Raw genomic sequence first — 25,345 nt, 5'->3', positions numbered from 1 at the left:
CCTCTTCCTGGCTGCATTTTTGAATGAAGGTCTATCAAAACTGAGCATTACTCCTCAGAAAACCTCCCAGTGAGTGAGTAAATGAATGAATGGAAGGCCATCGCTGTTCCCTCTCCTCAGAGCTCAACCTGCACAAAAGGCACCCATGAACTGCTCTCTGAGGTATTCCCACTCTTTTAGGCCTCCCCTCCAAACTACCCATCTGTCCCAGTGCCCTCCTTTGAGCAGCGCCCTCCCACCTTAGCCCAGCTCCACAACCTAGTGTAGAGCTTGAAGCTGGAATGCGAGGAGGAGATGGGGCCGAAACTGAGGGTGAATATAATGACTATTGCCGCGACATCATCCCTGGTTGCAGCCCTAAGGAAATCACTAGGGTCACTGCGCCCTTGAGACGACATCTGCCTGATACATGCCCCTCTTGTGTCTTAGCCTTTACTTGTTTTCCTTTCTATTAGTTTTTCATGATAAGTTTAAAGGACTCGATGTCATTCATATCTTCGTATTAGCAACCAAGGGAACATACAATACAAACCCTGCCTTATAGATCTCTTTAGTAAAAGTCAAAGTAAAGAGAAAATCTATGCCAAAAAGCCTCTAGCTGCTGCTGATAGCTCACAGAGGGTCGAGGTAAAATATTTCCACAAATGGAAAGCGTTGTCCTAGGATGAAGTAAGGCTTGGTATCCGTAGCGTCTTCGAACTTCTTGCAGGTTGTAAAGACCAGGGTCTATGCTGAGCTTTGCCCTCCGTGCTCGAACTACAACTCCCAGGATACCCTGCGACCTGGGAGTGCGCAGGCGCTTGGGTGGAGAAGGGAAACCGGCCGCACCGACGGCGCGGTTTAGTTGGGGGAGCTGTTGGCGTGCGGATCCGCAACTCCCTGGGAGGCAGACACAGGCGGACCGGCGGGCGCTGGGAACCGAGCGACAGGCAGTACCCGCGGGTCTCTGAAGGAGTCGGTGGTCCCAGCGGGCAGCAGTCAGGTAAGTCCAGCCCGGTGCTTTCCAGGAAGTCCGTGTGCGGGCAGAGAGTAACACCGGCCATGGTGGCTGGGGAGGGAGAGGCTGCACCCTTCCAGCTGCTGGCCCCAGGCTCCTTCCCTACGACTCCCTTTAGGAGAGCGGGGGACGCTAGGGGCCGCCTTGGGGAGAACGGGCCCGGTAGGTGCCGTGGGGCGCGCTGGGCGTCGCCCGCGGTAGAGGCGCGCGAACCCCGAGTTGTTGATGAATCACTCGGGGGCTGGGCCTCCCCAAGTTCGAGACCGGCCCTTTCCCCTCCCGCCGCAGCCCGCGCCGGCCGCAGCAGTGCGAGCTCGCTCTTTCTACCCGCCCCTTCCACTCCACTCAGGCGTAGTCATCTTAAAAGGGTTTTATCACCAATACTCCTTCAACAGCTTCTTTCTGCTTGTTGAAAGTTGGGGGGCGGGGGAACCCTTAGGGCACACCCTTTTTTTTTTTTTTTTTCCATCGAAATCTAGCTTGTCTTGCATTCGCCGTTTTGCTCTGTTCTATCTTAGAATAAATTCCTGGCTCCTGTGCAGCACAGCTGGATCCGGCTGTGAAGCTCGTGCATTGGTTTCTGTTGAGGACGTGACTGGGTCGTTATATTTTTGCCTACGGAGGTTGGTATGTTTCCTCTGCAAGCCTGAGTTCTGATTATAAACAAATGGGAAACAGCCGCAGGGTTGTGTTTTTTTTTTTTTTTAATTGGTCTTATGTTTAGTTAAGAATCGCATTTCCAACTTGCCCTTGGCTCTTCTTAAAACCAAAAGTCGTAATGAACACTGCAGTAAAACTTAGCCCAGGAGGTCATACTTGAACAGGAAATAAGCCTGTGGAGATTTAAATTAGTTGTGTGAATTCTCCCTTGGTTTGTAACATTTTCATTCAGGTCATGTTTCTTTTTCTGAGAAATCTTCGCGTTAATTTCGGCAGATTAACTTGATTAATTAATTGGCCTGTCAAAAAAATATTAGGCTTAGAAAAATAGTTTTGTCCAGCCTCATTTATCTTTGCTGGTTTCTTCTTCCTATAGTCCTAGGCACTTTTTTACCTTATCACTTCTTAAGAGCCCTCAATCATTTTATTATCATACTTAGAATCCCCTTTCTCACACATTCCTATGCAAGGAACAAAAAGGGAATGACAACGTTAGATTTCGGTATATTCTATTTCAATCTGCTTACTTTTTAACCTCTTAGGATTTCTAGTTTGCTCATCTCTGTCCCCCCGCCCCAGGCTATACTCTTAAAATGAGGTTGTTGGACCAGATGACTCTAAGGTTATTCCAGCCCTAAATATCTCTGATTTTAAAAAATTCATTTATTTTATTCATTCAGGAAACATTGGCCACATGTGTCATTCCAAGCTCTGTGCTAGGCATGAAGGAACAAAAGTGAGTTTTGGAGGATGTTACTGACCTATTGCTCAGTTTCCTTCCATCATATTTTTATGACTAATTTCAAAGTTCTGTGATATACCCTTCAGGCTAAATTGCTCAGTAATTAACTTCATCTAAGGTTAAATGTGTACAGGTCAAATCCCTTTATAATGATCAGTTTCACTCTAATCAGAGATTTTTTCCAAGTCTTAGCTACTGGTCCGTGTAAATAAAACACACTTGTACAACAGAAAGGACTTGAATGGTGTAGGGGGAGGTACTTCTCAAACTTTAACATGCATAAATTATCCAGGATCTGTAGGTTTGAAATGGGGCTCTAGGATGTCAGACAGGAAATGCCGTAGTTACTGCCAGAGACCATGCTGAATAGCAAGGGTTGGGAGATGTTCTAAAGGTGTTCACAATGACAATTTAAAGACCTGTAGTGATAGCTGTGATATTGACAGCAATGCCTTTTTTCCACTCTCAATTTAAAAAAATAATTCTGTTCACTCTAACAAAAATAATTGCTTTCACGATAAGTTTTTTTCTGTTCTTTTTTCTCCTCTCTCTTCTACCCTCCTCTTTTCTCTTTCCTGAATCCTCTCAGTGTTTTTTCCTCTCTCGTCCTCTTCCACCTCAACTATTTTCGTGCTCATTAATTCAGTAATTCACTAATTCAACATGTGTTTTACCCTATCCTGCACACTGTCTTAGGCTGGTGGTGAATACAGACGTTAAGACATGATTTTTTGGGGGGGAATTTACTCTCTTTGAGATTAGGCATGTGGACTTACTTATAGTGCAGAATACTGTAAAGAGCCATATGTAGAGAGTGAATAAAAATGGTAGGAGTTCAGAGGGAGAGATCTTTTACAGTTGTGGGATGGGAAACAAATGAAGTCATCTTTTTTCCACTCACTGGTCATCTCTGTCCCCTCAGGCTATATACTCTTTGTACTGTTTGAGTGTATGTGCCATATCTACAATAGAATATTTTATTTGGAACCCAGGGTGAGCTCAGTATATGAAAATCATTTAGATCTGAGGGAGGGTAAGAGGTAGTGGGGGTAAAAATATACTTGGATAGAGACTGACAGAGAGAAGGGAAAAAGGAAGAAGTAGACAGGAGGATCCTGGAAAACAGTAGGAGATAAGGGCCCAGTTGGTTTTCAGGTGTCAGTCTGATGTACACTGCTATTGTTATTTAGGCTGTGTTATCAACTTTTAAAGATCAAATTAACTGGCAGACTATTTTCGTGCTTTTCAGTTCCCCATAAATTTAAATGTGTGAGTTCTCTCTTAATTAAAGTAGTTGAGGAGAGCATTATTATCTAGGCTATCATAGTGATAAAAGCACTGTTGTCCTCCTGTCATCCACCTTCCTTGCTGACATTTGATTTATATGTCTTAGTTTTATTTCAGCTCCTCTAAAATTACAACTATAAAATAATATTGAGAGGAAAATGGTATAGCAAACAAAATTCTACTGGACCTATCACAGTCCATTAGGTACATATTGAAATCCTGAAGAATCAAGCTCAATTTGCTATTTATGAAAAATTAAACATAAACATGTATACTTATATTTATCTACTTATATATGTCTGTTAATTCATTAGGTTATTTATAGTAGCAATGTTTTTGAGGTTCCTATGTGTTGTTTTATGTATCAGTGTTTCTTTTTATTACTGAATAATATCCTATTGTATGATCTCTTTTCCTCTTGATGGATATTTGGGTTATTTCCAAGTTGGGCTATTATGAATAAGGTTGTTATGAACAGTCTTTTATTACACATCTCTTGTGAGTATATATTTTTATTTCTCTTGATAAATACCTAGAAGTGGAATTACTGAGTCATAGGGTAGATGTATGTTTAACTTTATTAAAAAACTGCCCGTTCTCCAAAGTGGTTATATCTGAGTTCCATTTGCTCCACATTTTTAATGTCACTAATTTTTAGTATTGTCAGCTTTTTTTATTTTAGCCACACTAGAAGATGTAAAATGGTACCTTGTTATGATTTTAACTTGCCTATTTTGGACATTTCCTATAAATGAAACCATACAATATGTAGTCTTTTGTGACTGTCTTCTTTTGCCCTAATACTCAGTTCATTTTGAGAATTACTGAAATATAGGCAAAGGTCCTCCACAGGTGTGCACACTTTTTGACCTGTAAAGATATTACTCTCTCTGGTACAAATGCTAAACACCTACACCTACTCACTAAAGAGGGAACACAAACACACCAAGACAAACTTACGAAATAAGGTAACTGATGCACAGAGATAACCCTTTATAATTTAAGAGTTTCATATCTGGGCATATCTAAGCACTGATATCACTGCAAGTATGCACAAGTGAACACAGTTCTTAAAGTGTGTACGAGAAAGTGGATGAAAATATGGTAAAAGGAGGAAATGAGGGCTGAGAGGGATGAGTGTAATGGCAAGTTAAATTTATTCAAAGTGTATTCTGGTGTTTAAAACAATTCGTAGAGGAATTGTCTGATGTGTGTGTGTGTGTGTGTATACATAAATATATATATATGTATATAGCCTATTGCATAGCAGACCCTTTGAGCAGGATATTAATCAGTTATAAAGTAGGGGATTTGCACGTGGAAAAATATAACCAACAAAATATTTTGGTTTCCTGAGTGTGGTATTATCATTTTAATGAGTTGTTAAGTAATGTTTCCTTAATATACATACTAGTGAAAAGAGAGGAGGCCTCTCAAATGTATACATGTAAGTCTGGCATGTATTCAGGCAGCCCTTACCCCAAGATTTTTTGTTCATGGTGGATTCAATTTCATATTCTTAAATAACTGCTCTTTGCTCTTTTCCTTTTGTCCCCCCCTTCCCCTTTGTTTTCTCTTTAATATGGCCACTAGGGTTCTAGACCTGCTTGGCAGGTGGGCGGAGGTGGAATGGGGATGCAGCAGTGGGTAAGGAATCTTGATTCAATTGGGAAATGTTAATTATGTGATTCTTTGAAAGTCAAAGTCTCCCAGTCCCTCTATCCACATCCCTCCTACCATGTTTTCCTGCTGTTTGTCCTCAAGATTTACAGTTTCTTAGAGAAAATCACAGAACCATACACAGAAATAGACCAGAATAGATTTGCACAGTTTCACCTCTGTAAGGCCTGTGGTGCAGCTTGGCCCTTCTGTTAGTCATCAGTACACCCTCTGCACTTGCCTCTCTTTTGCCATATTTCTTGAGCCCCCATTATTACTCCCTGTAAAACATCTCACGTCCTGCTCTATGACATTGGATAACACCTCGAGTGAATTTCTGGGTATGGTTTGCTCCCCACCAGAGAATAGGGCTTGTCACTGCACTCAGTCCTTCAGCATTCCCTCCTGCCATATCCTCTTTTCTTCCTTGCTTTTTCCACTGCCACAATCTTAGTTCTGGCCTATATCTCCTTTTGAGTAGGACACCAGGGACACCTATTCAAAGAAATGTTTGAAGTGGTCCCTGAAAGATGTGAAAGGATTTGAACATGAGAAGAGCGGGGAGAGGGGTATTGTATATCAGGTGTAATAAACAGTATTATCTGAGGGCTGGACACAGAAAAGCATAGAACTATATTTACTTCTTTGGTTATAATATAGGCTGTATGAGGTCACTCCTTCTCCTTTACTTTTCTTCCTCTCCTTTCCTTGGCTCCCTCCCCACTTTTACCATGTACTTTGATCTGTTTGCTTAGTATATACTTCTCCTTCCCCCTCTATCTATCCTTCCCTGACCACCCACAGTGATCTCTGCAGTACAACTTTTTGTCAGTTATATATCGCCTTGATTAAAAAAAAAAAACTATGTGCATGCCTCATTTTCCTAAATAGAGTGTATTAGTCAAGGGTCTTAGGGAACACAAACCCACTTAAGCTAGCCTGCAAGAAGGGGTGGAGGCAGGGCTGGCAGTTGTAGGGGTTGTTACTGTAAGGTGACGGAGCTCCCTGAAATGAACTACAGCTAGAACTCAGAGTTAAGTGCTTGGAAAACCCCTGTCCTTTCTTTTTCTGCGGCTTGCATGGACTCTTCAGTTTCTTTCTGTGCCTCTGCTCCATTCTAGGACATTAATTTAGATTTTTTAAAATAGTGTGCATCACAGCATTATCTCGATTACTGAGTTATTTGGTGCCTTCTTAAATCTTGCACCTGAGGCAAGTGCCTCCTTCCTTCACCCTAGCCCCAGCCCAGGTCCACTCTCTCCTTTGTAGACTGGCTTTCTCTTGGCTTCTGCTTTCCCCTTAGCTTCTAGCTTAATTGTGACTTTGGCTTGCTGTATTGCTCTCTCCAGATTGAATGATATGTGGTCTCTCAACTGAGGTGTTGTTTCACAGCTTTCCAGATTCTTGGAGAATTGGATTTGATCTGTCTTGCTTGGGTTGGGGAAACCCCTGTACCAAACATCTGTGAGGAAGGGGCATTGTATGTGGTTGCTTAGGCTGTGTACTTCACAGGCCTGGGATAAGGGTGGTCCCAGATAGTGGGGCTTAAGGTTGCTCATGCCCAAACATGCTTACTCTGATGTCGGCGGTCAGAGGGAAGTGACCATGCCTTATCTTTTTTGTATCTGTACTATGTCTAAAAGATTAACAGCTAAAAGGTAGGTGTGCCTATTACTTGGATCTGTTTTTTGTTTTGACACTGACCATTTGACCATTAGGATTAACTTTTGGGCATAACAAGGTAATCAGAGCAATATTTTTAATACTTAAATTACTAAAATTTCTTTTATCATTTGGAAGATTTCCAATTTTAGAGCAAGTTAAATATTTTAGAACATTTCTGAAGTTTATGTCCTAGTTCAGAAAGAATACAGGAGCAGAAAATTGATAATCAGTTAAACAAAGAGTGATAATAGGTGTCCTGACTCTACCCCCCAGCCCAATTAAGATATGGTAAAACCAGGTCTGCCCATCATTGATCTCAAACCTTGCTGATCCTCTCTCGTTATTTTAAAATACGTTTATTTAGTATCTACTGTCTTGCAGGCACTATGTTGGGCTGACAATATAAAAATAAATGCCTGCCCTCAAAGTCCTCACAGCTTATGAAGAAGATATTTATACAACTGATTATAATATGGTGAAATAAATGTTGATAGAGGTGTGGGCAAAGTGGTGACTTAGCACCTCTCTTCTGCTGTTTTGTGTACATCTATCTCTCAATTTTTGTATTCTCTTTGTTTAGCCTTCACCCAGTCTCTGCAATTAATTGTATTATACGGGTCATAGTATAGTATTATCTCATTTACCTAACATGAACTAATGAAGTATTTCTTTAAAATGAACTTTGAAAATAATAATGACTTTATAAGCTAACATTTATTGAACACTTGCTCTGTCAACTGTTCTAAGTGATTTATATGTATTAATTCATTTAATGGATTATTATGTTAGTCTTATGTGATAAGTACTATTATTATTATCATTTTACAGATAAGAAAACAGAGGCACAAAAAATAATTCACCATCTTGTCCAGGATTACAACAAATCCAGTAAGAAATTGAAATTTTTTTTAAAACTATTTTAAATGTCATTTTAAAATGTCATATTGTAAACATTTTTCCTGGTCTTCTTAAATGGAATCCTCTAAATTTAATTTAACCAAGATGATTTGGAGGCTCTAGAATTTAGAATTCATTGTGTGCATCAGGTATTACTCTGCGCTATTGAATTCCCTTCTGAGATTGTTGCAAAGTATAAGCTATTAGTAATCGCATTAAATTGGCCCATACTTTTGTGTTTTAGTTATTTTATAGTTTTTGCTTCTCTTTTGCCTCCACCTGTTGCTTCTTATCAGTTATTGTCACTTAAGTTATTTGCTTCTGTTAATGTGTACTGTATGGTAACAAAAGTAATAATATGGTAGGAAGTATTTTATAGAGGCAGTGTGATATAGTGTAAAAAACATGGATTCTAGGGTCAGGTTCAAATTCACATCCACTGTTGAGACTTTATATATCCTTGGGCAGGCTGTTTATTCCTTCTGAGCCTGTTTCTTTGTGAAATGGGGATAGTTGTATTTTACAGAGTTATTATGAGAAGATGTATATGATAAAGTACCTGGCATATAACTGGTATATAATAATTGATTCCTTTCTTTTCTGTTCATTATATTGGAATATGGGATATGGCCTTTATTAATCTGAAAAATTGAAATAATCTGAGAAACTCAGGTAAACTTCTAAGATGTAAGATATAGACAGTTTAAATAATAGTTTACAGTTGGTGTCATAGTGTTAATTTTGGAACTATTATCCTAACTGTTTTGGGGCCTTATACTAAGCTCTTAGCAACCTCCTCTCCTTCTCTGCATTAAGTTGCCTTTTACTTCTGTGGCTCTCCTAATTTCCTTTGTTTGCTATTAAAGGAAAAATGTCTTTTATCCCTTTTTAAAACAGACCTTATGACCCTAGGGACAGCATGCCAAACTTCTTGGCCAATAGCAGTGATTTCTCAGACTTCCTTTCTTTCATCAGTTCTGCTTTTTTCAACTATCATGTCTTAAATAATAATTTTTCTTTCTACCTCCAATCCTTCCACTTCTTTTTTCCTAGAAACTATCTCCACAAGCTGTATGGTTCTCATTATTTCAGCAGTTTTATATGTTTGGATTTTATTGTATATGTGTATTTTTCAAAGGCTATATTTTGGTAGTTTTCATTATTTATAGCGAACTCTACTGTCTTAATATCATGAAAAATGTCAGTTTTTGTACTGGAGATTTTTGTGCCTTCTATTTTGAAATGCCAATAAAAACCTCTGAATACCCTGTCCTTACTGGATTGTTGGATGCTTCACCACATGCAGATATTCCAGGTCAAGTCACCAAAGTTTCTTTTTTAAACAATTTTATTAAGGCATAATTTACATATCATAAAATTCATCCCTTTTTAAGTGTACAATTCAATAATGCCAAACACCTTTTCCAATCAAAAACCCTTCAGCGCTCTCTTTGGTCTATAAGAGGATAATTATCTTGCCCTTTCCTTTCCCTTTTTGTTCCCAAGACCACTTATGGGTTGTATGGATGTCGCTTCTGGCTGCCGCCTGGTGACTTACAAATAACCCGTCTGTTGGTTATTGCTTCAGTTATTCATTCTGGATTTGATAATACCTCATTAAGAATGAGGTTCTGTATAGTTGGCATACAAGGTCAAACTGGTGGAGCAGTGCCATTTACTTGAAGAATGGATCCCTTCTGCCCGAATGACTGAGGGAGCTCATTCTCTCTTAGGTAATCTTCACCTGATGAGAAGTACATCCCAACTCCACGGCATACCAAGTTTCTTGGATTGGTTCTATGTTCCCCACCTTCCACATGAGACAACAAAACACATTATGCAAATTGTAGGCAGTTGCCTCTTCAACCATAACTTTCTGCATGTTAGTCTGAAAATTAATTTAATTGCTATAGCAAAGCTTTATGTCCCCAGTGAAACCAGTGGTATCCCTAAAAGTCACAAGTGTGCTATTTCTCCGAAGGTGTGTATGAAATGCCTTCACCATGTAGGAATGAAGCATGGTCCATTGAGAAGCATGCAGTCATACTAGTCAGGGCACCAGAAACCTGAATCTATGGTAAGTATTGGGGCAGAATGGCATGGTGCAACCTGAGTATTGTTGACTTTCAGAGTAGAAAAGAGAGTAAGGTTGGAGGAGCTAGGAAAGGCTTTGGAGGGAGTGGATTTGAGCTAGTCTTTGAAGGGTGTGCAGAGTTTGGATAGAATGGAGAGGTGAAATTTAGGGATGGGGTAGGGAGGATTGTTGAGGAGAAGTGCACACCATTGTGGGAAACAAATGAAGCCAAGGGATAAAGCTGCACTTAGGATACTTGTGAGACCCTGAGGAAGCCAGCCTGTTAGAGCAGAGGATTCCTAGTAATTCTTATTAAAAGTAGAAAGGTAGAATTTTATCAGGATCACCTGAGAAACTGTCAAAACACAAACACCTAACAAATAAGAAAAATTTCTAACCAAAGGAATGAAATATAAAAGCACTTTCAGGAAGCATAGGTGACTATGCTCAAAATCTTTAGAGCAGGAAAACAGGAGCTTAGAGTCAGGCAAGGAGTTTGTCCTTGGGGAGAGAGCTTGGTAAAGCATTGTTTTTACTTCCTCTCTTTATGAGGCTTTAGAAATTTTACTTGGTACTGAAATGTTCCTGGGAAGGGACAGGGTCCAGAGACACAAAACTTCAAAGGCCTGCATAGAATGTTGGAAAAATTAAAGTTATTTCTCTTAATATTTTCTTAGGGAAAAGAAAAAAACATTCCAAAACTGGCCGCAGTCCCAGTTTCAGAGTTTCAGTTATACAGGGGCTTTGGTTTCAAGCTATGGAACTTGGGAGAATATATAAGTACATATCACTTTAAATGATTTTTGCTATTTGTCTCATAGATTGTTATTTTTTTCTTAATGTTCTGAAATTCTTCTAATAGGACTTTTTGATGGCTGATGCTTTTTGTTTTGTTTTTCCACCAAAGTACTTTTTGCTATTAACTGGGTGTGGCATGCATAATTCAAAAGTCAGAGACAGTACTGTTTTTTTTCATACACAGCATCACAGTGCAACAAACAATTGTGTTCTTTAAATAAAAAATAAAATAAATACACATGATACAAAACCCAAAAAGGGCTACTGGATATATAGTGAACACTGAGTGAATATTCTCCCTGTATCTTCAGCTCTCCAGTTTGTCTCTGGTTCTTCAGGATCTTTCCCAAGGCACTTTTTAAAAGTTGAGTGATCTTAGACTTTTAGATTTAGAAGGATCTTAGTGGTCATTTGTTTACTATTACTTTTTTTTGTGATGCTAGAAAAAAAGTGGGTCAGATTTCAGAAATGGATGTGGATGAATAATGAGGTTGGGCAGCCCCTCTAAAATTCCTTAGACTATCACCATCTGAAACTAAAGCCTTTACGAAGCCTGTTTCCCTAAGCCCTCTTTTCTAAATTCCAGATCTGTTTTCTTTATTATAGAGTTTTATTCCTAGTATCTTCCAGTACTGCTCTACTCTTGAGTGTCTTGGTTTCCGAATTGAATTAAAATAAAGACAGTAGTTACATGCTTTAAATTCATTTTGAAAAGAGAAAATGAAGGCAGAAATGAATGTGCTACTTTAGCATTTTTACTGTATTAATAAAATATTTAATTTTGTGATTAAACTTTACATTCATTTCTATGGTTTATGATGTGTTGCAAATTCATGTTTTTCATAGAAACATTTCTAATTTTATGGGAAAACAAAATGATTTGTAGAAATTTGCTTTATTTGATGACTTTTTTCAGTAAAGTGTTTATTAATATAGTCATTCTACTTTAACTTTTTTCCTCTAGTACTTAACATTGGCCCATGTTTGACTTCAGTACTTACTTTTCTTGTTGTTTAATCTATCTGTTCTGGTTTTTCAAGTCATTTTCCTGAAGAATTTCACTTTATTGTTTTTGTGCTTATCTAGCATGATTCAGCTTTCATTTTTTCCTTTCTGCTTAAACATTGTTGATCTCGGCAGTGATGAGGGCGTTACTGTTTTTTCTAAGGTTGGGTTAAATAGCATTTCCTTAAGATCATAGACTGTTAGAGGTAGAAGAGACTTTGAGTCCATTGAGCCCAAGGCTAAAATGAACAGGCCTTTGCCACTCCTTCTCATCTGTTGCTGATATATAGAATTGCTAGAGGATAGGGTTCTGCATACCCATGGATGTAAAAAGAGAATGGAGAAAGTGAAGAGACATCCCAGTGATGGATTCTTTTAGTGCACCACTTGGGCTATACTGTAATGATGAAAGGGGGCAAGAGAGAGGGTATGAGGGAGAATTAGATTTACTTTCACTGTATGCCCAACTTTGCAGGTCACCACTTTTATAAAATGATAGAGAGAAATAGTGTATCAAAAGAATATTTAAAAGTACTAAGTGTGTTCTTACATTTAACATTAAATCTACAGTTATTGAGTATTACAGTCTCTGTGCCCTGTTTGTGCAATATCTTTGATTCTGATGGTCTCTTAAATTCCAGTTTGAGAAACATTTATAAAGTGGGGTGATAGAGCAAGATTCTGTTCTATGCAATTTTTTCTAATTCTTTTCCTCTTATTCCCATGGTCCCTTTCATCTCCCCATGCCCTACCCTCACCCCTAGTAAATTGCCCCCTCTCCCCCATAACAGTACATTAAAGAGGCACTTAGTAAATGTACAAAAATACATATATCGATTCGAAGATGGGGAAATTAGTAGGGTTGAGTTTTTTGGAATGAAGGAAAAAATTAGGTCAGAAGCCCAGGAATTCAGATGGGATGAAACTGAGGAAAGATGTTACCATTTACTTTTTGTTCATTGCATGAAATTCAACTTGCTCTTAGCATGATTTCTTTTAGACCTAGCCTAGTTTATTTTAGGATTTTGTATATATTCCAGTGCTTACTAAATAAGAAAATTTTGCAAGAGGAAGAATGAGTCATAGCGATACTTCCCTTTGGGAGAAAAAGAGAAAGAACACCCTCAGATTAGTCTCTCCATTATATACTTGGAAGGGATTCAGCATTTTGATTGATGGCTGAGCACTGATAAGCTTTCCCTGCAAGCCATCTCATATCATGTTTGGTTTTGTCCACAGTATGACTGGTAGAGAAGACTCTTATGTTAGCTAGCAAAGTTTAAAAGCTATGTAACCTTATTACGCAGAGAGACTCATTCATATGCTATGTTTTTTTATTTTAAGATATTTTTGTTTGTAACAACTTTTAGAAAAGCTTCAAGATTTCCTGATCACTCATTGTATTAAACAAATCAAATAATAATAGAAGAAGAAGACTGATAAACATTCGATACTGAGAAATTGGGTATGCTAAGGGTGTGGCTCTTGTGGCATTCTTCTTTGGTATATACAGACTAGGTTCCTCTCTGACCTTGCCTTCTATCTCTGGTGCTGCAACTCCACCAAGAAGAATAAAAAGAGGGAAGTGAGCTAGCACTGAAAGATTTGAAGTGGTGTGGGTAACCTGTTAACTATTTTCTTGTAATAGTCATAGAAATGATCTGGCTGCTTTCTTCTTTAAAGTTGCCCTTAGTAACCTGCTTCCAATTAAATCTCTTTGTTTTGGCCCTAACAGGTTTTTCTGGGCTGCCCTCAGACTTCAGACTTTATTTTCTTATCTTACGTTTTTGCCATCTTTAGATCTCATTTTAAAAATTCAGGATGGCATCAGTAGCAGTGACAGGGAAGATAGGGCTATTTAGCTCATGTCACACTTGGGTTGGTTAGTTTCCAAGGCACTTTAACACAGAATAATCAATTACCATTTTCTCAAACTTCTCTGTGCAAAGTAACTAGCTCACTCAGATGGGCCCACATTTGGGTTGACCATAGCATCCCAAGAACTCCACAAAAATCATTTAATATACTGTCTCTTAGGCTTATTGTGTGGAAGAGTCAGTGAACCAAACAAAAGGATAGATTTAGCATCCAATTTATTTCCTTTAAGAAAAGATCTTATTTACTCTAAAAGTAATACCCACTATATACAACTAAAATAAATGGTTTTCATTTTTTATTAAATACTGTATAATAGTGCTTTGGATACAGTGGACACAAGTACTTTTTTTTTTTGGTTATAATTAGTGTTATCTAGAATCATAAACTTAAAAAAAGGAAATGACCTTATGAGACTTAAAACTCCCTTGCATTTGAGGAATCTGCCACATACTGTTGCTGACAGATATTTATACTCAGCCTCTGCTTTTAAGAATGCCAGGAATAAATAGATGACTTTCTTTACTCCAGCCTTCTCCATCAAAGAATGCTCCTCAAACCAGCGGAGATGAAACTCAAGGTTAACATTAATAAGAACGCATTTAGGTGCTTTAAATGTTAAAATCTCCAAGCAGAAATAACTTATTTTAAAACTATTTCCAGATTAATTCTGAAGCCAGGTCCAAACAAAATGAAAAAAGAAATGTTGATTTGAATTTTTTAACCAAAGCAAATTGAAGCAGATACTTATGAAGCTATTGGATGGTAAACCACATCCAATTTAAGCGATTATGTATTTATCCAGAGGGAATATTTTGATCTTAATTACTATTATCTAATATATATCACCATTGAAATACTTTTATTTAAAAATAAACATGTAAATCACTAGAAGTTTTTGCCATGAAAAGATATTGAGACTACCAGTCAATAGTCAATATCTGAAACAAAAAGACAAAGCTGAATTTAATACTATAATGAGGGAGAGCTATGCTACCTAGGCACTGTCTCTGAGCAAAGGAAACCAGTTTCTTATACAGAGTTTTTGGGAAGCGTGGAATTCCCAAACTGGCAAATTTTTCAAGTCTATAGTGACATCATCTGTAGAAACATGATTATTTGGGTGAGTCTGTTGATTGGTTGGCTAGCACTTAGAGAAGTGATTATTGGAATGAAGCTATTCCTAATTGGCTGACCTTCAGAAGTGAGAGGCTGAAGGTGATTGGCTTGCCAAGGCAAATTTTTTATTTTTTTGATAACTGCTTGTTACAATGGCTACAGAAAAATCATTCTTGTCAACGTGAGAACTTTAATTCTCAACGTCAAGTACGTGTAATTGCACAATGCAAGAATATACAGCAGGTCCTTGAGTAACATTTTAACATCATTTCATTATATTGTTGGCAAAGTGCTGTAGGAACTTAACTCTTGTTTATATCAAATATCCTTTGGTAAAATTGTTTCATTATATATTGTTTGGCTTAAAGTCACAGAACTTACTGATGACATTGAGGACTTACTGTATTTAATTATTTTTTTTGAAGTATAACTTAGAGTGAAGGGAGAAAATCTTAAGTGGAAAAGCCTAATAAATTTCTACATATGTATATACTTGTGTAACTACCACCAGTTCAAGATATAGCACATTTTCACCACTCCAGAACGTTCTTTATCCCCATGGGTTAGTTTTACCTGTCCTTGAATTTTATATACATGAAAGTATGTAGTATATATTATTTTATGTCTAGCTTTTTATATTCCTTCCAACATAATGCATGTGAGATTCATTCATGTTTTTGCACATATGAGTAATTGCTCTTTATTACTGTGTAGTATTCTATTTCGTGATTATACCACAATTCATTCGTGTATTCTCTTGGTAATTGACATTTGGGTCATTTCCAGTTTGGGGATATTATGGTTAAAGCTGCAGTGAACATTTTTGTACATCTTATTTTATTAACATAAGCACTCATTTCTCTTGGGTATATAGCTAGGAGTGAAATGGCTATGTCATTATGGTATGAGTTGTTTAGTTTTAAAAGACTTACTGAATAGTTTTTCAGAGTGGTTGAATCAGTTTGCACTCCACCAGCAATTTGATGAGTGTTTCAGATGCTCCACATCCTTGTTAACACTTTATCTAGGCCCTAAAGAATGTGTAGGGGTTTGATTGGGGACAGAGGTAAATGAGAAAGAATGCCTTCATTCTAGAGAGAGGGACTAGAATAAGCAAAGGCATAGAAACCTAAAAGTTTTGGCCTGTTTGGAGTATAGGCTATGTGATAGCAGCTGGAAATGATAGTGGAAAGCTAGCTGGGACCAGGTTAACTGTGTATTTCATGCTTAGAAATTTGGACTTTATAAGCAAGGTGAAATTGATAGTCAACAATAAATGTGTTTGGGTATTAGATTATAGAGTCTAGAGATAAAGGTATAGGCTTTAACTAAATGTTTTAATTGTTTTGGTTGTCTAGCTTACAGTGAAAGGTTTAAAAAGTATGTTAGTCATGTGCAAACTTAACTTTTCTACCATTTTTCTATGTTTGAATCTCAGGGAAACCTTTGGTTACATAATGCTCTGTCTCTATTTTGTGCAGATACATTCTTTAGGTATTAAGACTGCTTCTGTATTGGTTTAGAACAATTAAAGCAGTTCTACCTGGTGCTGATGCAATGATAAATATAAATGTAAACATGGTATCTGAAATTTTATAGTAGTGCATCTTTTTAAGTGATCCAAAAGATCTAGAATATGGCTTTAATTTTTTTAAATTATTCAGATTGAAAGCTAAAATTATAAATGTCTCAGTGAAATGAGATTGCTGTGAATCCATCTGAAAATTAGGAGAATCCTGTAAATCCAGTGTGAAAAATAAGGAGAACTCTAGAGATAAGTAATATCCCGATGTATAACCTCCACTAACTGAAGTCAGGTAAAGCAGTGGCAGAGTGAGAAGAAAAGCATACCATAGCAACAGCCCCTACAGTCTTTGGGGATTGTTTTAACAAAATTCTTCTGTGACTAGGACAAGATAGGCTACCACAAGAATGTGAGACCTCGTCAGAATTTACACAATGTGAGCTCCCTAGAGCAGTGGATCTCAAAGTGTCATTTCTGACCACCACTATGTTTGAAATGCCCTACCTCAGACCAATCAGAGAACGAGGTGGGTCTGTGTCTTAAGCCCTCCAGGGATTTCTAAAATTTGAAAACTGCTACCCTAAAAAGTGAGTTAAGGATAAAGAATTAAAGTCTGAACATGTCAGAATTTCAAATTTAAAAATTTTCTACTTCCTAACTTATTTGGCAAAACTAAGTTTTGCGTATATTTCAAGAAATATATAGTTTTGAGTGTCTGCTCAAAACATTGTTGAGTGAAAAACAATCGCAGAAGGATACATACTGTTTAAGTCCATTTATTTAAAGTTCAAAAAAACGCAAAACTAAAACTGTTAAGGATAGGTACATTTAAGGTAAAACTAAAGAAAAGTCAGAGAATGAGTAATTCAAAATTCAGTACAATGGGTACTTCTTTTTGGGAGGGAGATGCCCAATGAGGGACATGAGGGTACTAATAATCTCTTTCTTAAGGAGGGACATGCATTTGTGAGTGTTCATTTTATTCTTTAAGCAATAGTATAAACATGCTTTCTATGACAGATTTTACTTTGGGATAAAGGGCATTCTATTAGAGAAAACTTATTTAGTCACTCTAAGCAATGTCATGTTCTAAACATAGAACCTGGATGATATATGTGTATATATACACCTATATAATTACTTTTGTTCCTAGTATCTCATTCCTATCATTGTTCATTGTAGCGCCTTCTTAATAGGGTGATTATTTAATTTATGGCCTATACTGGGATACTTTAGACAATAAAGGGAAGGGAGGCTCAAAACTATATATTTCTTGAAATATTTGTTGACTAAGAAATTGGCTTTACTATATACAGTCATGTGCTGCTTAACAATAGGAATAAATTCTGAGAAATGTGTCATTAGGCGATGTCATCGTCATGCCGAACATCATAGAGTGCACTTACACTAACCTGGTTGGTATAGTCTCCTACACACCTAAGCTATATGGTTTAGCTTATTGCTCCTAGGCGGCTGCTGGTTGCATAACATGGCATACTGTTTTACAGCAAACTTCTTTTTTATAAGTAGAAAGAGTACACTCTAAAATAATGATAAAAAGTATAGTATAGTAAACACATAAATCAGGAACATAGTCGTTTATTATCATCAATTATCATGCACTGTACATAATTGTATGCGCTGTATTTATAAGACTGGCAATGCTGTGTGTTTACACCAGCATCACTACAAACAAATGCATTGCACTTTAACATTATACTGGTTACGATGTCACTAGGTGATAGAAATTTTTTAGCTCCTTTATAATCTTGTGGGACCACAGTTGGATCTGCAATCTGTCGTTAACAGAAATGTCATTATGTGGTGCACAACTGTACTGTAAACTTCAAGAAATTATGTTAAAACACATTTTAACATAATTTTAACATAAAAAACTTCTTTTGTATTGACTATCTAAACATTAAACATAAAACATTTTAACATTTTAACATAAAAAGTTCTTTTGTATTGATTGTCTAAATATTAAACATAAAACATTTTAACATTTTAACATAAAAAATTCTTTTGTATTGACTAAACATTAAAAACAGCATAAGCTAAATAATTATTCTTGACATATATTCATACGCTTTTTATCAATTTCTTACCCTCATCTGTCTCAAATACTGTCATTGTTATTTTTATGAAGGAAGTATTTTTTCAAAGTGGTTCCCTCCCCCGCTAAAATTGCCTGCCATCTTCTTTAAAATGGCATTTTATATGGTTAATATATTTAAAAGTGCTGATACCTTCCATTGAATCTTCTCTGCATGCTAGACTGTGTTATTTTTAATTGAGAAAATACACTCTCAGGATACTTGGTAAGCTTGCTGTCTTAAAGTTGAAAGTACAAAGTGGAGGTTTGCCAAAATTAGTAAATACAATAATGATAATAATTTGTTTTAAAAAAAATCCAGGATAACTGCTAAAGTTCCAGCAGAACAGGTGTCAGCCAGACGTGTTTTGGGCAACAACACAAAATGCCTGCAGTTTAACATCTGCATAAACACAGTTCTATTAATTTGCTTTTTACTAGACCCAGGTGGTTGCTAGTCACATCACTAGCTTACAGACCCCTGTGGTGAACCTTCCTTTCTTCTTAGGAGATGAAAACATAACAGCATCCATAAAATGTTACTGGTTTGAAAACAGAGGAAAATATGTTAGTTAAAATATTAAGTTGGGGAAACATGGGGGAGGGGAAAGTAAAGGAAATACAACTAAACTTTGAAGTACTGGGCGTTTTGTAGTCAAAAATTTAACCAAATCACTAAGTTTAAGGATCGTTTTCTAATTCACATAGGAACATTTAATGAGACAAAAATGATCCACATATATGGCTACAATTCATAGAAATGCTTTATTTTTACTTCACACTTTTTTGGGACTTATTTTAAGTATCTTCTCCCATGAAAGAGCCCTGTGGTATTGGGAAGGGTGCTGCTTATTGGGTTACCACATAGCTATTTGGGAGAGATCTACATGGTGAAGAAATGGTAAAGGTACTTACCTATAATCAGACCCTCCTGATCAACTGTGCCAGTTAGCGGATGACATATCCCAGCATGGTTTTGAGTATTTTACTGAAACATTTTCAGAATGCCATACTTTTTCCTTTAAAAATGCCTTTAAAAAAATTTTAATGCACCTTCAATAAAAATTTTTCCAATGCCAAAAGGCTACTCCTCCAATGGGGAGTGTAGTAACTACTAGTAATAGTAATTTCTGTATTGAGTCAAAAAATAATGTTCCTCTAAGCAATTTACAGTAAAACAACTGTATCTTAAACATATTGTATTTAAGTACAGTATTGTAGCAATCATTCGAAAGTCATTGATGGAAAAAAATGTATTTTGGCATACATTATAAGTTTTTTCCTCCTAAAACTCAGTTATCAGGAAATCTAAATTCTATCAAGTAGACATTTTAATGGATTTAAATTTTATTCCTTCCTCCCTCTCTTTTATCCTAGGTTTTTGTTTGGTTTTTGTTTTGTCAACAAATGACAAAAGGTATTGAATGATCCATAGAAAGGGGTAGTGTGCGAGATATGGTCAAAGAATATATAACATGTGGCAATTATATTTCGTTTAACCTAATAATAGATCTAAGTAGGTGGAGATATTTAAAATTTTTTTTTTGTTTCTTCTCTCTAAAGCTTTAAAGAAAAGTAGAAATCACTTCTGACTGTACTGAATAGCAAAAACTAAGTGACATTGCAAACCATGGCACTGGCATTCCGGAAGGACTTAGAAAAATACAAAGACCTCGATGAAGATGAGCTCCTTGGGAATCTATCAGAAATAGAACTGAAACAACTGGAAACTGTTTTGGATGATCTTGACCCTGAGGTAGGTGCTAGCTAATCAAGAGAAATGAAATAATTTTTCAAAGCCTTTGAAACTAAGTAGCTGTCTTTGAGCAGTTAGCTTTTCCATGACTTTTTCCCTGGTACCTCTTTATCCAAATAAACTTTTTGCCTTCTCTCTGGTTCCTCCACTTCTCTCTCCATATCTTTACTGACATGACTGTTTTAAACTGCTTTTCTCCAACATCCTTATTTTCAAAGATCTCCAAAAATTTTCTCTACTGTAAGAAATAGTTTCTCTCTGGGCAGGGAGAAATGTTTTTGTTAAAGTACAGCAGATGATTAGCTCTTTGTATGCTGACCTCTGTGCCTCTTCAGAGCTGCCTACCAGGATGGCTGCTGTGTAGAGTGTCTCTGCAAGGTTCTTTGTGACTCTGAATCTGATTGTCACCTTTCTAAAAAATGCTGACCAATTTGAGTAAGTTCCTAGTCATTGGTAGACTAATCTAAGGAGACTCTCAGCAATACTGCAATCCATGTGGAGCAGACCTGAATATATATGATGTTTTAATTTGCAAAATGGATGTTGTTTGTCTCATAAATTACACAGGCTAAGTAGAGACCTTTGACCCTTGAATTGTTATTCCCTGGTACATATGGCGGGGCGGGGGTGGCGGGGGGGGTGAGCAGTGAGGGGAGAACCCTATTTAACCTGAAGGTAATGGTTATTTGCTAGGCTTCTTTTCTTTACCAAGTTTTTTTATGCCAAGACATTGATTTTTAGTGCGTTCTAGGATTGAGACAGAGTTGTTTTATAAAATTGTTCTTGTTACTATTACACATTCATTTCCTGCTGGGATGTTTTTTAATTTTTATTGAGAATTAAATACACTCCTATTCTCAGCATTACTTTAGCACTTGGATAATGTATCTGTACCATAGTTCAAATCCCTTAACTGTAATTGTTTTTATAAAGAAAAGTCTTCAATACACCTAAATCTAGTTAAAAACTCAGGATAACAGTGCTATTTTGATCATGTCACAGCAATACCTTCTATACTCAATTCAACCTAATTATGACCATTAACTTAAAGTATACTTAAAGTAACAAAGCTTGGTTCATGGGTTTATAGCCTCCAAAGCCAGTTAGCTGTCATTTATTTCGTGGTCAGAGACTGTATTTAACGAGCCGGGAGTCTAGCTAACCTATCATTTAAAACCTGTATGTTTCACATGGGCTTGAGCAGGCGGATGGAATGAAGCAACTCCATCACTACTACCAAGAAATAGCAGTATGTACATGACTACCTTTTTGATGGTGAAGGGAAGTAACTTATTAAAATTTGCCTTAGCATTTTTCTTTAAAAGTATTCTCAAATCTTTATTCAAGGGAGTGCAACCTCTAGATCCTAGGTACTATAGTGGGCTTAGGAATACAAAAGTGAGCCAAACAAATGTGGTAGAAGTTGGAGGAGTTAGACATTAATCAAATAATCATGCCATGTCAGTATGAGAGAATATAATGGGAAGTCAGGAAAAGTTTCCCTTGAGAGAATGAAACTGCAGTCTGAAAAATGAGTAGCAAAAAGGAATGGACAGAGCATTCCAAGGAAGGCCTTGTGGTAGAAGGAAGTATATGGCAAGTACAGGGGGCAACGAGGGCTAGTGTGGCAAGAATGGAGAGGATGTGAGATTAGGTGGGGTAACATTGTGACGTGGGAGTGAGGGATGAAGAATATCTGGAACTAATCCTGGGTGACCAGGAGGCTAATGTTTGAACCTAAAATAATGATATTGGAGATGGAGGAAAGTAAACAGACTAATGAGTATTTTAGGAAGTAAAAATGAATAGATTTGATGGTCGATTGGGAATGGATTCCTCACATGTAGCTCTTGTCTTGATTTCAAAGTCTGAGGGTAGAAATCTTGTGTTTCTTTGTAACACAATTTTGTGTTACAAAAACATTCTTGGGACAGGATTAGTAATAGACCTCCTTTGTGTTTCATCTTTATAGATGACCTTTCCGTATAAAGCATATCATTACATGAAAACACAAAAGTGAATTTTATGAAAATTATTATGGGTCTCAGCAAATCACCAAAGTTGAAGTACTATATTTTCTAGTAATAAAATTAATGTTTGTTTCTATTATCATCCATATAAAATCATCCTTCGTAATGAAAAATTATAATACTCATGAGATACACCATCATTGCCATATTGCAAAAGAGGATTGGCCCTTTTGTGTGACTTCTCTGGCTGCCTCCCATTTTCAAAGCAAAGGAATACCCAGGAGTAGTGCGACAAGTCGAGATCACCTCTTGGCTTTTGACAAGCAAAAAGATGGAACTCACGTTGTCTAGTCAGCATTTGTTATTCCCGAGCTTAGTAAAAATTCAGAATAGGGACGACAGGAGACAACTTCAATCCATCACCTCCCACCCCTCCCCCGCTCTCAGTCATTCCATGCACTCAAAAAGACCATGGCCATCTAAAATCCAGGAACATAACTCTTGCTATGAGTATCTTAGGGTGCCTTGGTGCATGAGTAGCATGATAGTGGTTGCTGCAGATACATCCTAGTGTTGATATAGATGCACATGCATACACATAGAAGTTGAACCTTTCATATTGTGTTTAAATGCAAACAAACATTGATCTCTCAATATTCTACTTTGTGGTGTACATGTTTTTATTATGAGAAAGTCTTTACAGTAAAACAAGTCATTATAAAGGACTATGATGTTTATAGTCATTTAACATTCTTTTGTAATGAAATTATTTTCTGTATATACATATATGCTGAGCTGTTATTAAGCGTTAAACTTAATAACTATTTTTTACCATCCCAGGACATTTTAGAAATAAAGATGTTCCTGCTAGTAGAATGCTTTCTGAAGAAAATACGTATGTGCCTATTTTAGTAGTAATATAAGTGAATTTTACCTAATTAAAAAAAAACCAAAAACTTTTTTTGGAACACTTTACATTGCTGCTGTAAAATTCTGTAATGCACTGTTTAATGCTTGTATCACATTCTGGTCTGTAATTCTTTTTTACCTGGGTAGTCTGTAGAAGCATATAACGTTGGCATTCTTGGTGGTCATAATGGCTGCTTCATTCTCTCTGGCAGAATGCCCTTCTGCCTGCAGGGTTCCGGCAGAAGAACCAGACATCAAAGTCCGCCACAGGTCCATTTGATAGAGAACACCTCCTTTCCTATCTGGAGAAAGAAGCTTTGGAGCATAAGGACAGGGAAGACTATGTGCCCTACACTGGTGAAAAAAAAGGTAAACACAGGATTTGGAAGTCATTATTTGATAGCACTTAATTTTTCTTTTTATAGATAAGTCTGAAGAAAATCATAGTTTTAGAGGTGCATCATTGATAGCCTTAAAGATTAGTGTCGACTTAAAAAATCGTTAGGTAATACTTTAAAAATTGTTAATTAATTTGGGTACTTCGTTCACATTTTTCATCAATGTGGCCAATAAGTTCCTTCTTAATGATGTGTTAGTGAGGTTTTATTACACAGTGATTTTATATAACACTCTTTAGTTCTTTACTGTAATAAATATTGAAAGTGTACTGAGGTAAAATTTTTAACTCATTAGTGTATTACAGAATGCAGATGATGTCAAAGCACTGCTCTCTTCTAACGCACGTCATTGCAATGGAATGCCATAAAATAATTCAGGCCATATTTTCAAAGACCCTTTTTAAAGAATATCGTACAGCCTTTCTTAGTAATTCATAGTTAAAAATGTCAACGCTTCATAATCATTACTTTCAGGAAATTTTTCTAGTCCAAGTTTTTCCCGTTACAGATTTTGACTTTAGGTAGCCTCAGTGGAGCCTGAATACAGCTACGTTTTTTAAAGGCTCTATATGTAATAATATTTAACACGACTTGGGTTAAGTTTTCAGTTTTCAGTACAGTTCAACCTGAGAAGCCACATTCTGTTTGCACTCTTATTTAGGATACCGTGTGTAGAACACTGGGAAATGGTGGCAGTAGTAGTGTGGAGCCACAGGTCAACTCTTTCAGGCACTTTTTACATCTCAATCCTTAGTAGTCCAGGCAGCAGGAGGCCTTTTTCCTAGTGAGGCGTTAGCTTTTTATTTGGGAAGGAAGCCCTTCTCAAAAATTTGGCCAAAACTCTGTCACATGGCTACCCCTAAACTGTAAGAGAAGCCAGAAATTTTATTTTAGCATTCCAGCCTCTGTCATAGAGGAAGACTAGTGAATGACTTTTGAGTATGTATTCCACAAAGTCTGTATCAGGCTCTTTAAAAGTGATCTGTCATCCCCAACCCCTCTGCTCTTTCTGTAGACCCCATCTCCCTGCCCCCATTTCTAGTTCAGAATCACTACCTTAGATAGTTGTATGAGTCATGGTTCTCCAGAGAAACAGAACCAAAAGCATGTGTGTGAGTAGAGAGAGAGAGATTTATTTTAAGAAATTGGCTCATGTGATTGTGAAGGCTTAATAAGTCCAAAATCTGTAGGCCTGGCCGACAGGCTAGAGACCTAGGGAAGAGTTGAGTTTGAGTCCAAAGGCCGACTGCTGACAGAATTCTTTCTTGCTGAGAGGATGTCAGTCTGTTCTGTTGAGGCCTTCAGCTGATTGGATGAGGCCTACCACATTATGGCTTTACTCAAAGTCCACTGATTTAAATGTTAACCTCATTCAGAAATGCCTTCATAGAAACAAACTGTATTTGACCGTGTATCTGAGCACCAAGCCAAGCTACCTTGGCACATGAAATTAACCATCACTCTACTCTTAGAGTTGGGAATATCGTGTTCCTCAGGTGTTTGGGGCCAGAAAAAGATTGGAAATTAATGCATAGTTTTGAAGTATAGAGAATCACAAAAATAGGCAAAAACATCAGTTCCTTTGTATTTATCATAGAAAACAACTGCTGGCTATATTTTCATCTGCACAGCCATACCTATAACACTATTTAAAGCTTCAATCCTTTTTACATAGGAGAACATAATTTTACAAGAATAAATATTGATTGATCACTTTTTACTGTTATGTGTGTTTCAGGGGGTATAGTTAGGAAAAAGAACAGAGGTAGAAACAGAGGGAGAGGTATAAGAAAAAGATGACAGGGGAAAAGAAGTGGAATTTGAGGACAAAAAGGGAAAATACAAGATGCGAAAGAGCTGCATTTGTCCTAGGCTGACCCAGTAAGCTTCCCAGTGTGCTCTTGTTTCATAATC

General features: G+C 37.0%; 1 protein-coding gene across 6 annotated transcripts in view; it reads left to right on the top strand.

Annotated features, from left to right (window-relative positions):
• Nucleotides 1-828: 828 nt before the first annotated feature.
• TMOD3 (tropomodulin 3) overlaps nt 829-25,345 on the top strand; it is a 57,063-nt gene continuing 32,546 nt past the window's right edge. Inside the window, exons 1-6 of one of the 6 annotated variants that reach the window (XM_025038809.1) lie at nt 829-982; nt 1,516-1,620; nt 7,839-7,898; nt 9,889-9,984; nt 19,962-20,154; nt 23,246-23,402. In XM_025038809.1, coding sequence (XP_024894577.1) covers nt 20,029-20,154; nt 23,246-23,402 — 283 coding nt within the window. In that variant the 5' untranslated portion in view covers nt 829-982; nt 1,516-1,620; nt 7,839-7,898; nt 9,889-9,984; nt 19,962-20,028. Of the gene's footprint in view, nt 983-1,515; nt 1,625-7,838; nt 7,899-9,888; nt 9,985-19,961; nt 20,155-23,245; nt 23,403-25,345 lie in introns of all 6 variants that reach the window. The other 5 variants (XM_025038810.1, XM_006920356.3, XM_006920357.3 and 2 more) reach the window with 5 other exon arrangements.

Source organism: Pteropus alecto, unplaced genomic scaffold (genome assembly GCF_000325575.1).
Source record: "Pteropus alecto unplaced genomic scaffold, ASM32557v1 scaffold86, whole genome shotgun sequence".
Lineage (NCBI taxonomy): Eukaryota > Metazoa > Chordata > Mammalia > Chiroptera > Pteropodidae > Pteropus > Pteropus alecto.
This window is presented reverse-complemented; position numbering and strand designations above follow the sequence as displayed.